Raw genomic sequence first — 15,491 nt, 5'->3', positions numbered from 1 at the left:
ATCCCAGGCTGTTCCCTGTTCCCTCTCTTTGTCACTCTGGCGCTGGGACAAGGCTCCCCCACCCCGGTGCAGACAAAGTCGCTGCTGTCACCTCCCTCCCGCAGCCCCTGTTGGTGACAGGTCAGGCGGTGACAGCCCCGGGCCCGTCCCCTGTGGCTTTCACACGGGGGGGCTCCGGGAGCGGCTCCTTTGGTGCTTTGCCGGGGCCGCCTCGAGCATCTCGTCCTTGTCCCCTCCTCGGCCCCGTGTTTGGGGCGGTGCCGGCCCCTGGGTGTTTTTAGTGTCCCGTTTTACTGAGCTTTTCATCCTTTTCTCCGACTCTTCTCTCCGGAGAGAGAGAAACGAAGCTGAACAGGGAAACCAACGCACTTTCCTCCCTCCTTCCCAGCCCTCAGCTCCCTCTGTCCCCTCTGCAGGGTCCCCTGCGCACCGGGACATGGAGCTGCACCTCCCCATCCCCATCCCAGGCTGGCGGGGAAGAGAGCTCCGGGTTTTGGTTTTTTTAAGGGGTTTGGACTTGGGGGTCGTTTATTATTTTTTTTCCTGTTAACAGTTTTAAGGGCAAACTGGTGTGTGTGTGTGTGTGTGTGCCGTTCGTACTGGTCACGTCCCACCCTGCTTGTTTCCATGACTGGATTTTAGACGGTTCCCAACACTAATAAAGGTTTTTCCTCCGCGGATCCTTGGGCTCAGGTCCTTTGGGGAGGGGCACGGCCAGGCCCGGCGGTGACAGGGACACGGCCAGGCCCAGCGGTGACAGGGACACGGGCACGGCCAGCGGTGACAGGGACACAGCCATGGCCAGCGGTGACAGGGACACGGCCAGGCCCGGCGGTGACAGGGACACGGCCATGGCCAGCGGTGACAGGGACACGGCCAGGCCCGGCGGTGACAGGGGCACAGGCACAGCCAGCGGTGACAGGGACACGGCCAGGCCCAGCGGTGACAGGGACACAGCCATGGCCAGCGGTGACAGGGACATGGGCACGGCCAGCGGTGACAGGGACACGGCCAGGCCCGGCGGTGACAGGGACACGGGCACAGCCAGCGGTGACAGGGGCACAGGCACAGCCCCGCCAGCACTGCAGGATCCGCCACAGGGGCTCCTGGCCCACCAGGATGGGCACGGAGTGACAGGCGTGGGGCGGCAGAGAATGGGGTGTGAAACCCTGCGGAGGGACAGGCAGTGACCCCCCGTGTCCCTCAGTGTTCTTCTGTGTCCCTCAGTGTCCCCCCGTGTCCCCCTGTGTCCCTCAGTGTCCCTCCATGTCCCTCAGTCTCCCTCAGTGTCCTTCTGTCTCCCTCCGTGTCTCTCTATGTCCCCCAGTGTCTCTCCATGTCCCTCCATCCCTCCATGTCCCCCTGTGTCCCCCAGCCCCGCACCTGTGTCCCTCAGTGTCCTTCTGTGTCCCTCTATGTCCCTCTGTGTCCCTCCGTGTCCCCCCATCTCCCTCAGTGTCCCTCTGTGTCTCCCCATGTCTCTCTGTGTCCCTCAGTGTCCCCCATCTCCCTCAGTGTCCTTCTGTCTCCCTCCGTGTCCCTCAGTGTCCCCCCTTGTCCCCTCATGTCCCCCTGTGTCCCCCCCATGTCTCCCCGTGCCCCCCGTGTCCCCCCTTGTCCCCATGTCCTCGTGTCCCCCCCCATGTCCCCATGTCCCCCCATGTCCCCCCATGTCCCCATGTCCCCATGTCCCCATGTCTCCCCATGTCCCCATGTCCCCATGTCCCCATGTCCCCATGTCCCCGTGTCCCCATGTCTCCCCATGTCCCCGTGTCCCCATGTCTCCCCATGTCCCCATGTCCCCATGTCTCCCCATGTCCCCATGTCCCCATGTCCCCGTGTCCCCATGTCCCCATGTCTCCCCATGTCCCCGTGTCCCCGTGTCCCCATTACCCGTGTGAGGAAGGGGTGTTCCATGAGCGCGGCGGTGCGGGGCCGGGCCCCGGGCTGGGGGTGCAGCATGAGGGCGATGAGGGCGCGGGCGGGGGGCGAGGCCCGGGCGGGGGGCGGGTACCGGGCCCCGCGGATCAGCCGGTACAGCTCGGCCCGCCGGGGGGCCTGGAACGGGGCCTGCCCCGTCAGCGCCGTGTACCTGCGGGGGGCGGCTCGGGGACAGCGCCGGGGGCGGCTGGGTCTGCCCCGGTGTCCCTGTGCCCCCCACAGTGTCCCTGTGCCCCCCACAGTGTCCCTGTCCCTGCTTCAGTGTCCCTGTCCCTGCTCCGGTGTCCCTGTGCCCACTCCGGTGTCCCTGTGCCTCCCCCAGTGTCCCTGTCCTCCCTCCAGTGTTCCTGTCCCCCCTCTGCCCCCCTGTCCTCTCTCCATCCTCCTTCCATCACCCCTCGTCCTGCCTCCAGCCCTCCCTGTTTCCCTTCCAAACCCCCTTCCCTCCCTCCAGCCTTCCCATCCTCTTCCAGCCCTCCTGCCCTCCCTCCATCTCCCGTCATCCCACCCTGCCTCCGTCACCCCTCATTCTCCCCCCATCCTCATCCCCATCCCATCCCATCCCCATCCCACCCCATCCCATCCCCATCCTCATCCCCATCCCATCCCATCCTCATCCCCATCCTCATCCCCATCCCATCCCATCCCCATCCCATCCCCATCCCCATCCCATCCCATCCTCATCCCCATCCCATCCCATCCTCATCCGCATCCCATCCCATCCCATCCCATCCCATCCCATCCCACCCCATCCCACCCCACCCCACCCCACCCCATCCCATCCCATCCCATCCCATCCCATCCCCATCCCATCCCATCCCATCCCATCCCCATCCCACCCCACCCCATCCCGTCCCCTCCCGGCTCACACAGCACATCCCAGGGCCCAGATATCCGCGGGCTCCGCGTGTCCCCTGCGGTCCAGCACCTCCGGGGCCAGGAACTGGGGAGTGCCACAGAGTGCCCTGAGCGGGGGAGGGGACACCAGAGGTGACCGCGGGGACAGGGCGGGGTGAACCCCCGTCCCCACTGACCCCCGTTCCCGCTGACCCCCGGCCCCTCAGCCCCTCAATCCCCGCTGACCCCTATCCTCACTGACCCCCAGCCCCGCTGATCCCCGTCCCCGCTGACCCCCCGGCCCCGCTGACCCCCAGCCCCACTGACCCCCGTCCCCTCTGACCCCCGTCCTCACTGACCCCCCGTCCCCTCAGCGCCCCCCATCCCCACTGACCCCCGTCCCCACTGACCCCCATCCCCACTGGCCCCCGTCCCCACTGACCCCCATCGCCGCTGACCCCCGTGCCCTCAGCCCCCCGTCCCCTCTGACCCCCGTCCTCACTGACCCCCGTCCTCACTGACCCCCCGTCCCCTCAGCGCCCCCCGGCCCCACTGACCCCCATCGCCGCTGACCCCCGTGCCCTCAGCCCCCCGTCCCCACTGACCCCCATCCCCACTGGCCCCCGTCCCCACTGACCCCCATCGCCGGCCGGGCGGTGCCGCGGGCTGTGCCAGCCCCAGGTCCCCGATCTTCACCCGCATCTTCTCCGTCAGCAGGAAATTGCCTGTGGAGGGGGGGACACGAATGGTGTCACCCTCGGGTCACCCCCTGTGCCCCGGGTCCCCCCCGGCCCCACGCACTCAGTTTGAGGTCCCGGTGCACGAGGCCGTGGCCGTGCAGGTACCGCAGCCCCGAGAGCAGCTGCCGCAGGTAGAACCGAACCTCCGGCTCCGTCAGGCGGCCCCGGGCCCGCACCGTGTCAGCCAGGGACTGGGGACACAGGGACAGCGGCTGGGGACACAGGGACAGGGGCTGGGGACACAGGGACAGCGGCTGGGGACACAGGGACAGCGGCTGGGGACACAGGGACAGGGGCTGGGGACACAGGGACAGCGGCTGGGACAGGGACTGGGGACACAGGGACAGGGACTGGGGACACAGGGACAGCGGCTGGGGACACAGGGACAGGGGCTGGGGACACAGGGACAGCGGCTGGGACAGGGACTGGGGACACAGGGACTGGGGCTGGGGACACAGGGACAGGGGCTGGGACACAGGGACAGGGACTGGGGACACAGGGACAGGGACTGGGGACAGTGAAGGGGGTCGGGGGACAGTGACAGGGACGAGAATGGAGTGACAGGGACTGGGACAGGCCGAGGGGAGCCTGGGGACACAACAAGGCACCAGCCCGGGCTCTGCTGAAGCCCCGGCCTGGGGGTGCTCAGTTTCGGGGCTCGGGGGCTCATTCCGGGGCTCAGTGTCCCGGTTTCGGGGCTCGGGGGCTCATTCCGGGGCTCATTCCGGGGCTCAGTGTCCCGGTTTCGGGGCTCGGGGGCTCATTCCGGGGCTCGGTCCCGGCTCCGGGGCAGCTCACCCCGCGGGCGCACAGCTCCAGCAGCAGGCACAGGCGGTCGCTGTGGGTGAAGTGCCCGTGCAGGCGCACGAGGTGCGGGTGCCTCAGGCGGCCCTGCAGCTCCAGCTCCCGCTGCACCTGCAGCCGCAGCACCCCGGGGACCCCGGGAATGGACCTTGTGGGGACAGAACCCACCCGGGGACCCCCGGGAATGGACTCCGGGGGACAGAACCCACCCGGGGACCACCCGGGAATGGACCCCACGGGGTCAGAACCCACCCAGAGACCCCCCAGGAATGAACCCTGCAGGGACAGAACCCACCCGGACACCCGGGAATGGACCTTGTGGGGACGGGACCCCCGGGACCCCCCGAGAATGAACCCCACGGGGTCAGAACCTACCCAAACACCCAGAGACCCCTAAGAATGAACCCCGCGGGGTCAGAACCCACCCAAACATCGGGGACCCCCCGGAATGAACCCTGTAGGGACAGAACCCACCCGGAGACCCCCAGGAATGAACCCCGGGGGGCAGAACCCACCCGGACACCCGGGGACCCCCCGGGAATGAACCCCGGGGGCTGTGGGGACCCCATGGGTGCTGTCCCCTGTCCCCAGGACTGTCCCCAGGCCGGACTCACCCTGTCCCCGGTGCCCGCAGCCCCCAGGCGGGCTCTGGGGATGACCTTCAGCGCGTACGGCCGGCCGCTGGTCACCTCTGACACCCGGTAACAGCGGCCGAAGGAGCCCTGGGAGTGACCCCGGGGGGAGTGGGGAGCGAGGGGGTCAGGAGGGGGTCCTGGGGTTGGGAGCCCACCCAGGTGCTTTGGGCAGCCAGGGAGGGTCAGGAGGGGGTCCCGGGGGTCGGGAGCCCACCCAGGTGTCTCTCGATGTGGGGCGAGGACCCCCAAGCACCGCAGTCCTCTGCCTCAGTTTCCCCTTCCCCATAAGGATGGGGTGGCTCCCCCCTGCAGCAGGGACACCCTGGGGACCCCTGGGTGGGGCAGGACTGTGACCACCCCTGGGTGCCCAGCGGGGAGGGGGCTCTGGAGGGGCTCGGGGCAGTCCAGGGGGGCACAGAGGGGGATTTACCTCTCCCAGGAGCCGTTCCCGTCTGTAGATGGCCCCGCTGCTCCCGTCCCGGAGGAACCAGCCCAGGGCCGGCTCGGCCCCTGCGCCCCCCGGGCCCATCGCGGCGGCTCTGCCCGGGCACCCCGGGACACACCGGGGACACACCGGGGACACACCGGGACACACCGGGACACACCGGGGACACACCGGGGACACACCGGGACACACCGGGGACACACCGGGGACACACCGGGACACACCGGGACACACCGGGGACACACCGGGGACACACCGGGACACACCTGGGGACACCCCCCGGACACTGTAACCCCTTCAGCTCCGGGCTGTGGGTGCCCCTGGCGCCCCAGGGTGCTGAGTGTCCCTCCAACCCCCCCCCGCACCCAACACCCACCGCTCTGACCCCCCAGACCCCCCCAAAAGCCCCCAATGACAAAGCGGAGCCCCTTGGGGCTACCCATCACTGGGGGGTCCCAGATCGGGATACGGGACCCTGCAGGGGGGTCCTGCTGCCTCTCCCCCTCCCCCGCTGGGCCGGGGGTCCCGGGGGTCGCTGATGTTGTTGTGCAGCACCCGAACCCCCCTGCACTCCACCAGCCCCCCACCGGCAGAGCTCCGGGCCCCCAAGGGTTAACGGGCGGCCGGGGAGGGCTGGGCGCACCTTGGGGTGGATATTAATAACGCGGCGGGAGGGACGGGACGGGAGCGGGGAGGGTTTGTTGGGGCGGGGGGGCAGCCTCGCCCGCCCCCCGGAGCTGCGCAGGCCGGGGATGGCCCCGGGCCCGGGACTGAGCCGGGACCGAGCCGGGACTGAGCCGGGACTGAGCCGGACTGAACCGGGACTGAGCCGGGACTGAGCCGGACCGAGCCGGGACTGAGCCGGGACTGAGCCGGGACTGAACCGGGACTGAGCCGGGACTGAGCCGGGACCGAGCCGGGACTGAGCCGGGACTGAGCCGGGACTGAGCCGGGACTGAGCCGGGACTGAGCCGGGACTGAGCCGGGACCGAGCCGGGACTGAGCCGGGACCGAGCCGGGACTGAGCCGGGACCGAGCCGGGACCGAGCCGGGACCGAGCCGGGACTGAGCCGGGACCGAGCCGGGACCGAGCCGGGACTGAGCCGGGACCGAGCCGGGACCGAGCCGGGACCGAGCCGGGACCGAGCCGGGACCGAGCCGGGACTGAACCGGGACTGAGCCGGGACTGAGCCGGGACCGAGCCGGGACCGAGCCGGGACTGAGCCGGGACTGAGCCGGGACTGAGCCGGGACCGAGCCGGGACCGAGCCGGGACTGAGCCGGGACTGAGCCGGGACCGAGCCGGGACTGAGCCGGGACTGAGCCGGGACCGAGCCGGGACCGAGCCGGGACCGAGCCGGGACTGAGCCGGGACCGAGCCGGGACCGAGCCGGGACTGAACCGGGACTGAGCCGGGACCGAGCCGGGACCGAGCCGGGACTGAGCCGGGACTGAGCCGGGACTGAGCCGGGACTGAGCCCCGGGACATCGCGGAGCGGGGCCGGCATGGCCGGGGGGGGCTCTGGAGGCGGCTGGGACCCCCGCGGGAGACCCCCCGGTGCTGGGTAAGCCTCCGATTTCTGCTTGAACCCCCGCGGACCCCCCGCCCCGCACCCCCCGGAGCTCCTGCGGGGAAACTGAGGCACGCGGTGCCCCCCGTGGGCATCACCCACCGGCACCGCCCGAGCCTCGGCGGCTCCGGGCGCTCCAACACCCCCCGGAGCGGGGACAGCGCGACCCTCCTGCCCCACCCCACCCCTGCCCCACCCCTGCCCTGCCCTGCCCCACCCCTGCCCTGCCCTGCCCTGCCCCGGGGGCTGCCGGTGGCACCCCAGACCCGCCGGTGGCCCAGGAGCTGCGCGGGGGGACGGACCCGGCTCTGCCGGGGGATTCCCCGGCCCGGGGATGGGACCCCCCGCACCCCCCGCGCCCCCCGCGCCCCCGAGCTGGGCGCTTTGCGGTGCCCCGGGATGGGGCGCTCTGGGCCGTGGGGGGCCCCGCTGCCCCCACCCCGCTCGCCCCCCGGCGGGGCCGGATCCGGATCGGGAGCGGCGCGGAGCCCCGGCAGGTCTGGTCCTGCCCCGGCAGGCAGCGAGCCCGGCCCGGCGCCCGCCGCGGGGCCCTGGGGGCGGCGGGGCCACAGCCCGGCCCGGCTGTGCGGGGGGGACACGGCGTCACCCCCCTGTCACCCACCTGCCACCCACCCCGTGTCACCCACCCTGTGTCACCCCCCTGTGTCACCCCCCTGTCACCCACCCCGTGTCACCCACCCTGTGTCACCCAGGTCCTGGTGGCTGCTGCTGCTGGCCTGGCTCAGCCTGGAGGGCACAGCACAGGTGAGGGGGTTTGGGGACAGGTGAGGAGTTTGGGGACAGTGAGGGGTTTGGGGGACAGATGAGGGGGTTGGAGGGCAGGTGAAGGGGTTGGGGGACAGTGAAGGGGTTGGGGACAGGTGAGGGGGTTGGGGACAGGTGAGGGGTTTGGGGCACAGGTGAAAGGTTGGGGCACACGGTGACACCCCCAGGCTCCTTCACCCCACTGACCATCCCCCCTCCCGCAGGACCCAGCCCTGGGGACACCGGGGGTCCCCGAGCCCCCCGGCCCGGCCCGCCCCCGGGGGTCCTGGGGCTCCTGGGGCGCCTGGAGCTCCTGCTCCAGCTCCTGCGGGGACGGCGTGGCCCTGCGCAGCCGGCGGTGCCTGCGGTGAGCGGGGACAGCGGGGACAGCACAGACCCCCCGGGCCCTCCCTGTCACCTTGTCACCCCCTTGTGTCCCCCGGGCCCCCCCTGTCACCCCCTCGTGTCCCCCGGGCCCTCAGCGCCGCCCAGAGCCGAGGAGGGGGCTCTGAAGGGACCAGGGACACTGTGGGGACAGCGGGGTCCCCGCTCCTCCTCTGCTGCCCTGGGGGGACACCGTGACACTGCCAGCCCTGGGGTGGCCCTGGAGCGGGGGGGACACGGGGGGGGACACAGGGGGACACAGATGGGACATGGGGAGACACAGACGGGACATGAGGGGGACATGGTGGAGACACGGGGGGGACACGGATGGGACACAAGGAGGACACGGTGGGGACATGGGGAGGACACAGAGGGACAGGGAGGGCACACGGGGGGACACGAGGAGGACACAGATGGGACATGAGGGGGACACGGGGGGACACAGGGGAGCATGGGGGGCACACGGGCGGGACACGGTGGGGACACGAGGAGGACACAGAGGGGACACAGAGAAGACACGGGGGGCACACGGGTGTCACACGTGCCGTCCTGTGACCTCAGGAGCAGCGAGGAGCCGCCGTGCGCGGGGGACCCGCGGCAGTACCGCCTGTGCCAGCTCCAGGTGAGCTCCGGGAGCGCCGGGACAGCGCCGTGCCCGCCCCCGGTGCCCGTAGCGCCCCCCGGTGCCCGTAGCGCCCCCCCGGTGCCCGTAGCCCCCCCCCGGTGCCCGTGGCGCCCCCCGGTGCCCGTATCCCCCCCCCGGTGCCCGCAGCGCCCCCCCGGTGCCCGTACCCCCCCCCCGGTGCCCGTGGCGCCCCCCCGGTGCCCGTACCCTCCCCGGTGCCCGTACCCCCCCCGGTGCCCGTACCCCCCCCGGTGCCCGTAGCGCCCCCCGGTGCCCGTACCCCCCCGGTGCCCGTAGCCCCCCCCCGGTGCCCGTACCCCCCCCGGTGCCCGTAGCCCCCCCCCGGTGCCCGTACCCCCCCCGGTGCCCGTAGCGCCCCCCGGTGCCCGTACCCTCCCCGGTGCCCGTAGCCCCCCCCCGGTGCCCGTAGCCCCCCCCCGGGGCCCGCAGCGCCCCCCGCTCCATCCCGCTGCTCCCCCAGGGCTGCCCCGCCGGCTCCGCGCCCTTCCGGGCCATGCAGTGCTCGCTCTACAACGACCGGCCCGTCCTGGGGGGCACCGCCCGCTACCGCTGGGTGCCTTTCTATGGAGGTGAGTCCCGGGGTGGGCACCGGGGGGGCTCCCGGCTGTCCCCGGCATCGCCCCGACCCCTCCCCACCGTGTCCGGCAGCCCCCAACCTCTGCGACCTCAACTGCCTGGCCGAGGGGCACAACTTCTACTACAGCTTCGGGCGGGTGCTGGACGGGACGCGCTGCGGGCCCGGCTCCCCGGACCTGTGCGTGGCCGGGCGCTGCCTGGTGGGTGTGCAGGGGGCTGGGACCCCCAAACCCCCTCCCGGGACCCCCAAACCCCCTCCCGGGACCCCCCGGCCCGAGCTGAGGGTGTCTGGGCTCCCGCAGAGCGTGGGCTGTGACGGGATCCTGGGCTCGGGCTCCCGGCCCGACGCCTGCGGGCGCTGCGGCGGCGGCCGGGGCTCCTGTGTGCTGGTGCAGCGGCTCTTCCAGGGCCCCCACCCCTCCTCCGGTGAATGAACCACTGCCCCGGGGCCTCCATGGGTGAATGCTTTGGCTCTTGGCTCCCCTGTCCTCCTGTCCCCACCCGTGTCCCCAAGGCGTGGCCCGGGTCCCCTGCTGTCCCATCCCCTCTCCATGTCCCCCATCCCGAGGGTCATTTCTCTGGTCCCTCGCTGTCCCCAAACGCAGGGACAGGGACTGGGAGCAGCCCCTTCCCTTGGGGGGGTTTAACTCCCTGCAGAGGGGTCACTCCTGGGTGTGGGGGGTTTGTCGTGTCCCCAGGGGTGTCACAGTCCCTGTGCCCACCCGTCCCCGATGTCCCAGCTGGGTTAATGTCCCCTCTGTGCCCCGTCCCCTCCCTGTGTCCCCCGCGGTGTCCCCAGGCCCTGCCCTGACTCTGTCCCTGTCCCAGGGTATTTGGGGTACGTGAACGTGACCAAGATCCCGGCAGGGGCCACCCACATCAAGGTGACGGACAAGAGCCGCAACTACCTGGGTAGGACCTGAACTGTCCCTGTCCCGGCCTGTCCCAGTCAGTCCCAGCCTGTCCCAGTCCATCCCAGTCTATCCCAGTCAGTCCCAGTCCCATCCCAGTCAGTCCCAGCCTGTCCCAGCCTGTCCCAGTCTGTCCCAGTCCATCCCAGTCCATCCCAGTCAGTCCCAGTCCATCCCAGCCAGTCCCAGTCCATCCCAGTCCATCCCAGTCCATCCCAATCCCATCCCAGTCCATCCCAGTCTGTCCCAGTCAGTCCCAGTCCATCCCAATCCATCCCAATCCCATCCCAGTCCATCCCAGTCCATCCCAATCCCATCCCAGTCCATCCCAGCCAGTCCCAGTCAGTCCCAGTCCATCCCAATCCATCCCAATCCCATCCCAGTCCATCCCAGTCTGTCCCAGTCAGTCCCAGCCTGTCCCAGCCCATCGCAGCCCATCCCAGTCAGTCGCAGTCCATCCCAGTTTACCCCAGCCTGTCCCAGTCCATCCCAGTCCATCCCAGTCAGGCCAGGCTGGTGGCAGCTGTGTGCGTGGGCCGGGCCGGGCAGGGCAGGGCAGGGGTGGCCATGTCACGCCGTACTGTCCCCTGTCTGTCCCCGCCTGTCCCCGCCTGTCCCGTGCCGTGCCGTGCCGTGCCGTGCCGTGCCGTGCCGTGCCGTGCCGTGCCGTGCCGCTCCCTCTCCCCGATGCTGTTTTGAGCGGCGCGGGGTCAGTGAACTCACAAACGCTCGGGGCAATTTTCCAGAGGCCGCGGCCGCGCGTTTTGGGAAGGGCTGGGCTGGGCTGGAGCGGGGCCAGAGCGGCCGGGGCAGGGCCAGGACAGGGCCCTCCATCCCCATCCCCATCCCCCTCCATCCCCATCCCCCTTCCCCCATCCCAGGGCGGATTTGGGGTCCCCGGGCCGGGTCTGGGGGCTCGGGGCCGGCTCTGCACGGCAGGGCTCGGGCCCCAAGCCAAGCTCCTGCAGGAACACAACTCCCGGAGCCCCGAGCGGCTCCCCGGCCCACGCCCCCTCCCGCCCGGGAGAGGCCCCGCCGGGACATCCATCCCGGGGGTCCCGGGGGTCCCGGGGCCGCGCTGGGTTTGCCGGAGCCGCCGTGTCCCCCCCGCAGCGCTGATGGCGAGTGACGGGCGCTACATCCTCAACGGGGACTGGGCCATCGCCTGGCCCGGGCCCTACGAGGCTGCGGGGACCCTCCTGAGCTACAGCCGCGCCCCCGACGGCACCGAGAGCCTGGAGGGGGCCGGGCCCACCCGCGAGGACCTGCACGTGCAGGTGAGGGCGGGGGGACCCCGAGGCGGGGACAGCCACGCCCCCCCCGGGCTGTCACCGCTGTCCCAGCCCCGCCCGTGTCCCCCCCCCGCCCCCAGGTGCTGCTGCAGGAGCCCAACCCCGGCATCGAGTACCAGTTCTGGCTGCCCCGCGCTGACACCAGCCCCCTGCGGCAGCCCCAGCCCCGGGGGGCCGGCAGCCCCCCGCCCCCGCAGCCCCCGCAGCCCCCGGAGCCCCCGGAGCTCGGCCCGGCCCCCGCGCCGCCCCCGCAGCCCCGGGGATTTGTCACCGAGACACCGCCGAGGAGCGGCCCCGGGGAGAGCCAGGACGGGGCTGCCGCAGGTACCGCCCCGGGGGTCCCGCGGGTGTCTCCCCGGGGGGTCACATAGGTTCATCTTTGGGGTCCCCACACATTCCTCCTCGGGGGTCCCACAGGTTCCTTCTTGAGGGTCCCAGAGGTTCTCCCTTGGAGGTCCCACAGATTCCTCCTCGGGGGTCCCACATGTGCCTCCTTGGAGTCCCCAAAATTTCTCCTCGGGGGTCCCACAGGTTCTCCCTTGGAGTCCCCACAGGTCCCTCCCCGGGGGTCCCGCAGCCCCCCACGCCCCTGCTGGGACCATCCTGGGCTGCCCCGGGGGGAGCACTAAGATGGGAACCCTAAAAAGGACCCTCAAAACCTTCTCCAGGGCTCTCAGGAGCCCCGTGTGACCCTCTCTGGGGCCTGGACCCCTCCCAGAGCTGCCCGAGGGGGTTTTGGGGGTGAGGACCCCCCTGTGCCCCCTGAGTCTCCCCAGCTCTGTCCCCGCAGGGCGCTGCGGGAGGTGCCGCCCGCCCAAGGGCCGCTCCCAGCGCATCCGCCACTTCTGCAACAGCGACTTCGGTGAGCGGGGGGCCGGGGGGGGCCGGGGGGGGCCGGGAGGGGCTCAGGAGGGGCCGGGAGGGGCCGGGAGGGGCTCAGGAGGGGTCGGGAGGGGCTCAGGAGGGGCCGGGGGGGGCTCAGGAGGGGTCGGGAGGGGCTCGGGAGGGGCTCAGGAGGGGTCGGGAGGGGCTCAGGAGGGGTCGGGAGGGGCTCAGGAGGGGCCGGGGGGGGCTCAGGAGGGGTCGGGAGGGGCCGGGAGGGGCCGGGGGGGGCTCAGGAGGGGTCGGGAGGGGCTCAGGAGGGCTCAGGAGGGGCCGGGAGGGGCCGGGAGGGGCCGGGAGGGGCTCAGGAGGGGCTCAGGAGGGGTCGGGGGGGCCGGGAGGGGCCGGGAGGGGCCGGGAGGGGCTCAGGAGGGGCTCAGGAGGGGTCGGGGGGGGCCGGGAGGGGCTCAGGAGGGGCCGGGAGGGGCCGGGGGGGGCCGGGAGGGGCTCAGGAGGGGCCGGGAGGGGCCGGGAGGGGCTCAGGAGGGGCCGGGAGGGGCCGGGAGGGGCTCAGGAGGGGTCGGGAGGGGCTCAGGAGGGGCCGGGGGGGGCTCAGGAGGGGTCGGGAGGGGCTCGGGAGGGGCTCAGGAGGGGTCGGGAGGGGCTCAGGAGGGGTCGGGAGGGGCTCAGGAGGGGCCGGGGGGGGCTCAGGAGGGGTCGGGAGGGGCCGGGAGGGGCCGGGGGGGGGCTCAGGAGGGGTCGGGAGGGGCCGGGGGGGGCTCAGGAGGGGCTCAGGAGGGGCCGGGAGGGGCCGGGAGGGGCCGGGAGGGGCTCAGGAGGGGCTCAGGAGGGGTCGGGGGGGCCGGGAGGGGCTCGGGGGTGGGACAGGGCTGGGGACATGGCAGGGACAGTGCCAGCAGTGGGAAGGGGCTCAGGGTGACACCGGGGGCGGTGCTGGGGACGGGAATGTGCTCAGGGTGATGCCAGGGGCAATGCCGGGGATGGAAAGGGGCTCAGAACGGTGCCAGGGGGGATGAGAGGAATGGGAAGGGGCTTGGGGTGATGCCAGGAGGGATTCCAGGGATGGGAAGGGACTTGGGCTGATATTGGTGATGGGAAGGGCCTCAGGGCACTGCCAGGACAATGCCAGGGACAGGAATGTGATACCAGGGGTGATTCCAGGGGTGGGGAAGGAGCTCAGAGCGATGCTGGGACAGGAAGGGGCTTGGCCTGGTGTCGGTGACATGAAGGGGCTCAGGATGATGCTGGGGACAGGAAGGGACTTGTGGCGATGCCAGAGGCGATGCCAGGGGTGGGAAAAGCCCTCAGGGGGTGCTGGGGACGGGAAAGGGCTCAGGATAATGGCAGGACAGGAAGGGGCTCAGGGCAATGCCAGGACAGTGCCGAGGCTGGGAAAAGCCCTCAGGGGGTCCCGGGGCCAGGAAAGGCTCAGACTCCCCTCCTCCCTCCCCGCAGTGTTCCACGGGCGGGTCCTGGCCCGGCGGGCCGTGGGGCAGGAGACGCGGTACGAGGTGGAGGTGAAGGCCCGGTACCGGCAGCGCTTCCCGCTGGTGGCCCGGGAGTACCTGTGGGTGCCCAGCACCTGCGGCTGCCCCGCGCTGGGCGAGGGGGGCGAGTACCTGCTGATGGCCACTCGCCACGTGAACCACGAGCACACCCTGAACCGCCTCCTGCTGCCGGAGCGCGGCTACGCCCGGCCCTGGACGGCCCGGGAGGCGCGGCTGGTGCGGGAGGCGGCCCGGCACTGCCCGCAGCCCCGGCCGCCCTGAGCCCGCCCCGGGGGACAGAACCCCCCGGGGGACAGAACCCCCCGAGGGACAGAACCCCCCGGGTGCTCCTGAGCCCGCCCCCTGCCCCCTCCCCGCAGCGGATCCCCCCTAATCCGTCTTGCTGTCATTGGGGTTCGTGTGGCAGCGTGGGGAGGGGGTGGAGGGTGGAGGGGGGTGGTAATTTATTGGGTTTTTTTGCAGGAAATAAATTGTTTATCCCCTCATTGGCTGTGTGTCCCTGCCTGGCTGGGGGTGGTACAGGGGGTCCTCCCATTTTGGGTGTCCCCTCTGTGTCCCCAGGAGCAGGGGTCACCTCTGTGTCCCTCCAGTTCAAGGTGTCCCTTCTGTGTCCCCATTGGCAAGGGGTCACCTCCATGTCCCTGCAGTTCAGGGGGTCCCTTCTGCATCCCTCCAGTTTAAGGGGTCCTCTCTGTGTCCCCATGGGCAAGGGGTCCCTTCGGTGTCCCCATGAGCAGGGAGCTTTTTGGTGTCCCTCTGGTTCAGGGCATCCCCTCTGTGTCCCTGCAATTCAAGGGGTCCCCTGGGTGTCCCCGTGGGCAGAGGGTCCCTTCGGTGTCCCCATGGACAGAGGGTCCCCTGGGTGTCCCCGTGGGCAGGGGGTCCCCTGGGTGTCCCCATGGACAGAGGGTCCCCTGGGTGTCCCCGTGGGCAGGGGTCCCCTGGGTGTCCCCGTGGGCAGGGGTCCCCTGGGTGTCCCCATGGACAGAGGGTCCCCTGGGTGTCCCCGCGGGCAGGGGTCCCCTGGGTGTCCCCGTGGGCAGGGGGTCCCCTGGGTGTCCCCGCGCGGAGCCCCAGGAGCAGCTCCCGGCGCTGTCGCTGTCCCCATGGCCGCGTTCCAGGCTCTCCCTGCGGGGTCGGGGACCCGGCGCTTATCTCCCTTATCTCCCTTCCGGCGGATCCCGCCGTGTCCCCGCCGGGCCCGCGCCCCCTCCCCGCCCGTAACCCAACCCTGGGGCCGGGGGGGCACCGCGGGGCCCTGCGGGGACAGGATGTGCCCGGGGCCACCCCGGGGGGCTGCGCCTGCTCGGGGCTCCCGTGGGGGGGTTTGGAGCCGGGGGAAGCTGAGACTGTCCCCAGACCGGGGTCCCGGTGGCCCTGGGGACCCAGGAAGGTCCTTGTCACATCGGGTGACACCAGCACGAGGCAGAGATGAGCCCTGGGAGCCGCTGGGGAGCCCAGAAGTGACCCCCAGCCGGGCCCGGTAAGGCCTGATTGATCCCAGGTGCTCCGGGGTGATTTGGGCTGAAAGGCGCCTCCACCCTATAAAGGCGCTCCCTCCCAGCCCGCCCCGCGTTCATTGGGGGCTGCAGGG

General features: G+C 71.7%; 1 protein-coding gene across 1 annotated transcript; it reads left to right on the top strand.

Annotated features, from left to right (window-relative positions):
• Positions 1-7,371: 7,371 nt before the first annotated feature.
• On the top strand, positions 7,372-14,158 carry ADAMTSL5 (ADAMTS like 5; the record flags this gene model as incomplete). Its single annotated transcript, XM_083880190.1, has 11 exons — positions 7,372-7,737; positions 7,962-8,104; positions 8,683-8,743; positions 9,228-9,336; positions 9,416-9,543; positions 9,646-9,769; positions 10,172-10,255; positions 11,368-11,531; positions 11,627-11,870; positions 12,337-12,408; positions 13,845-14,158. 11 exons carry the CDS (start codon positions 7,372-7,374, stop codon positions 14,156-14,158), a joined length of 1,809 nt encoding a protein of 602 aa, XP_083736316.1.
• Between the last annotated feature and the right edge of the window lie 1,333 nt (positions 14,159-15,491).

Source organism: Zosterops lateralis (genome assembly GCF_965231275.1).
Source record: "Zosterops lateralis genome assembly, chromosome: 29".
Lineage (NCBI taxonomy): Eukaryota > Metazoa > Chordata > Aves > Passeriformes > Zosteropidae > Zosterops > Zosterops lateralis.
This window is presented reverse-complemented; position numbering and strand designations above follow the sequence as displayed.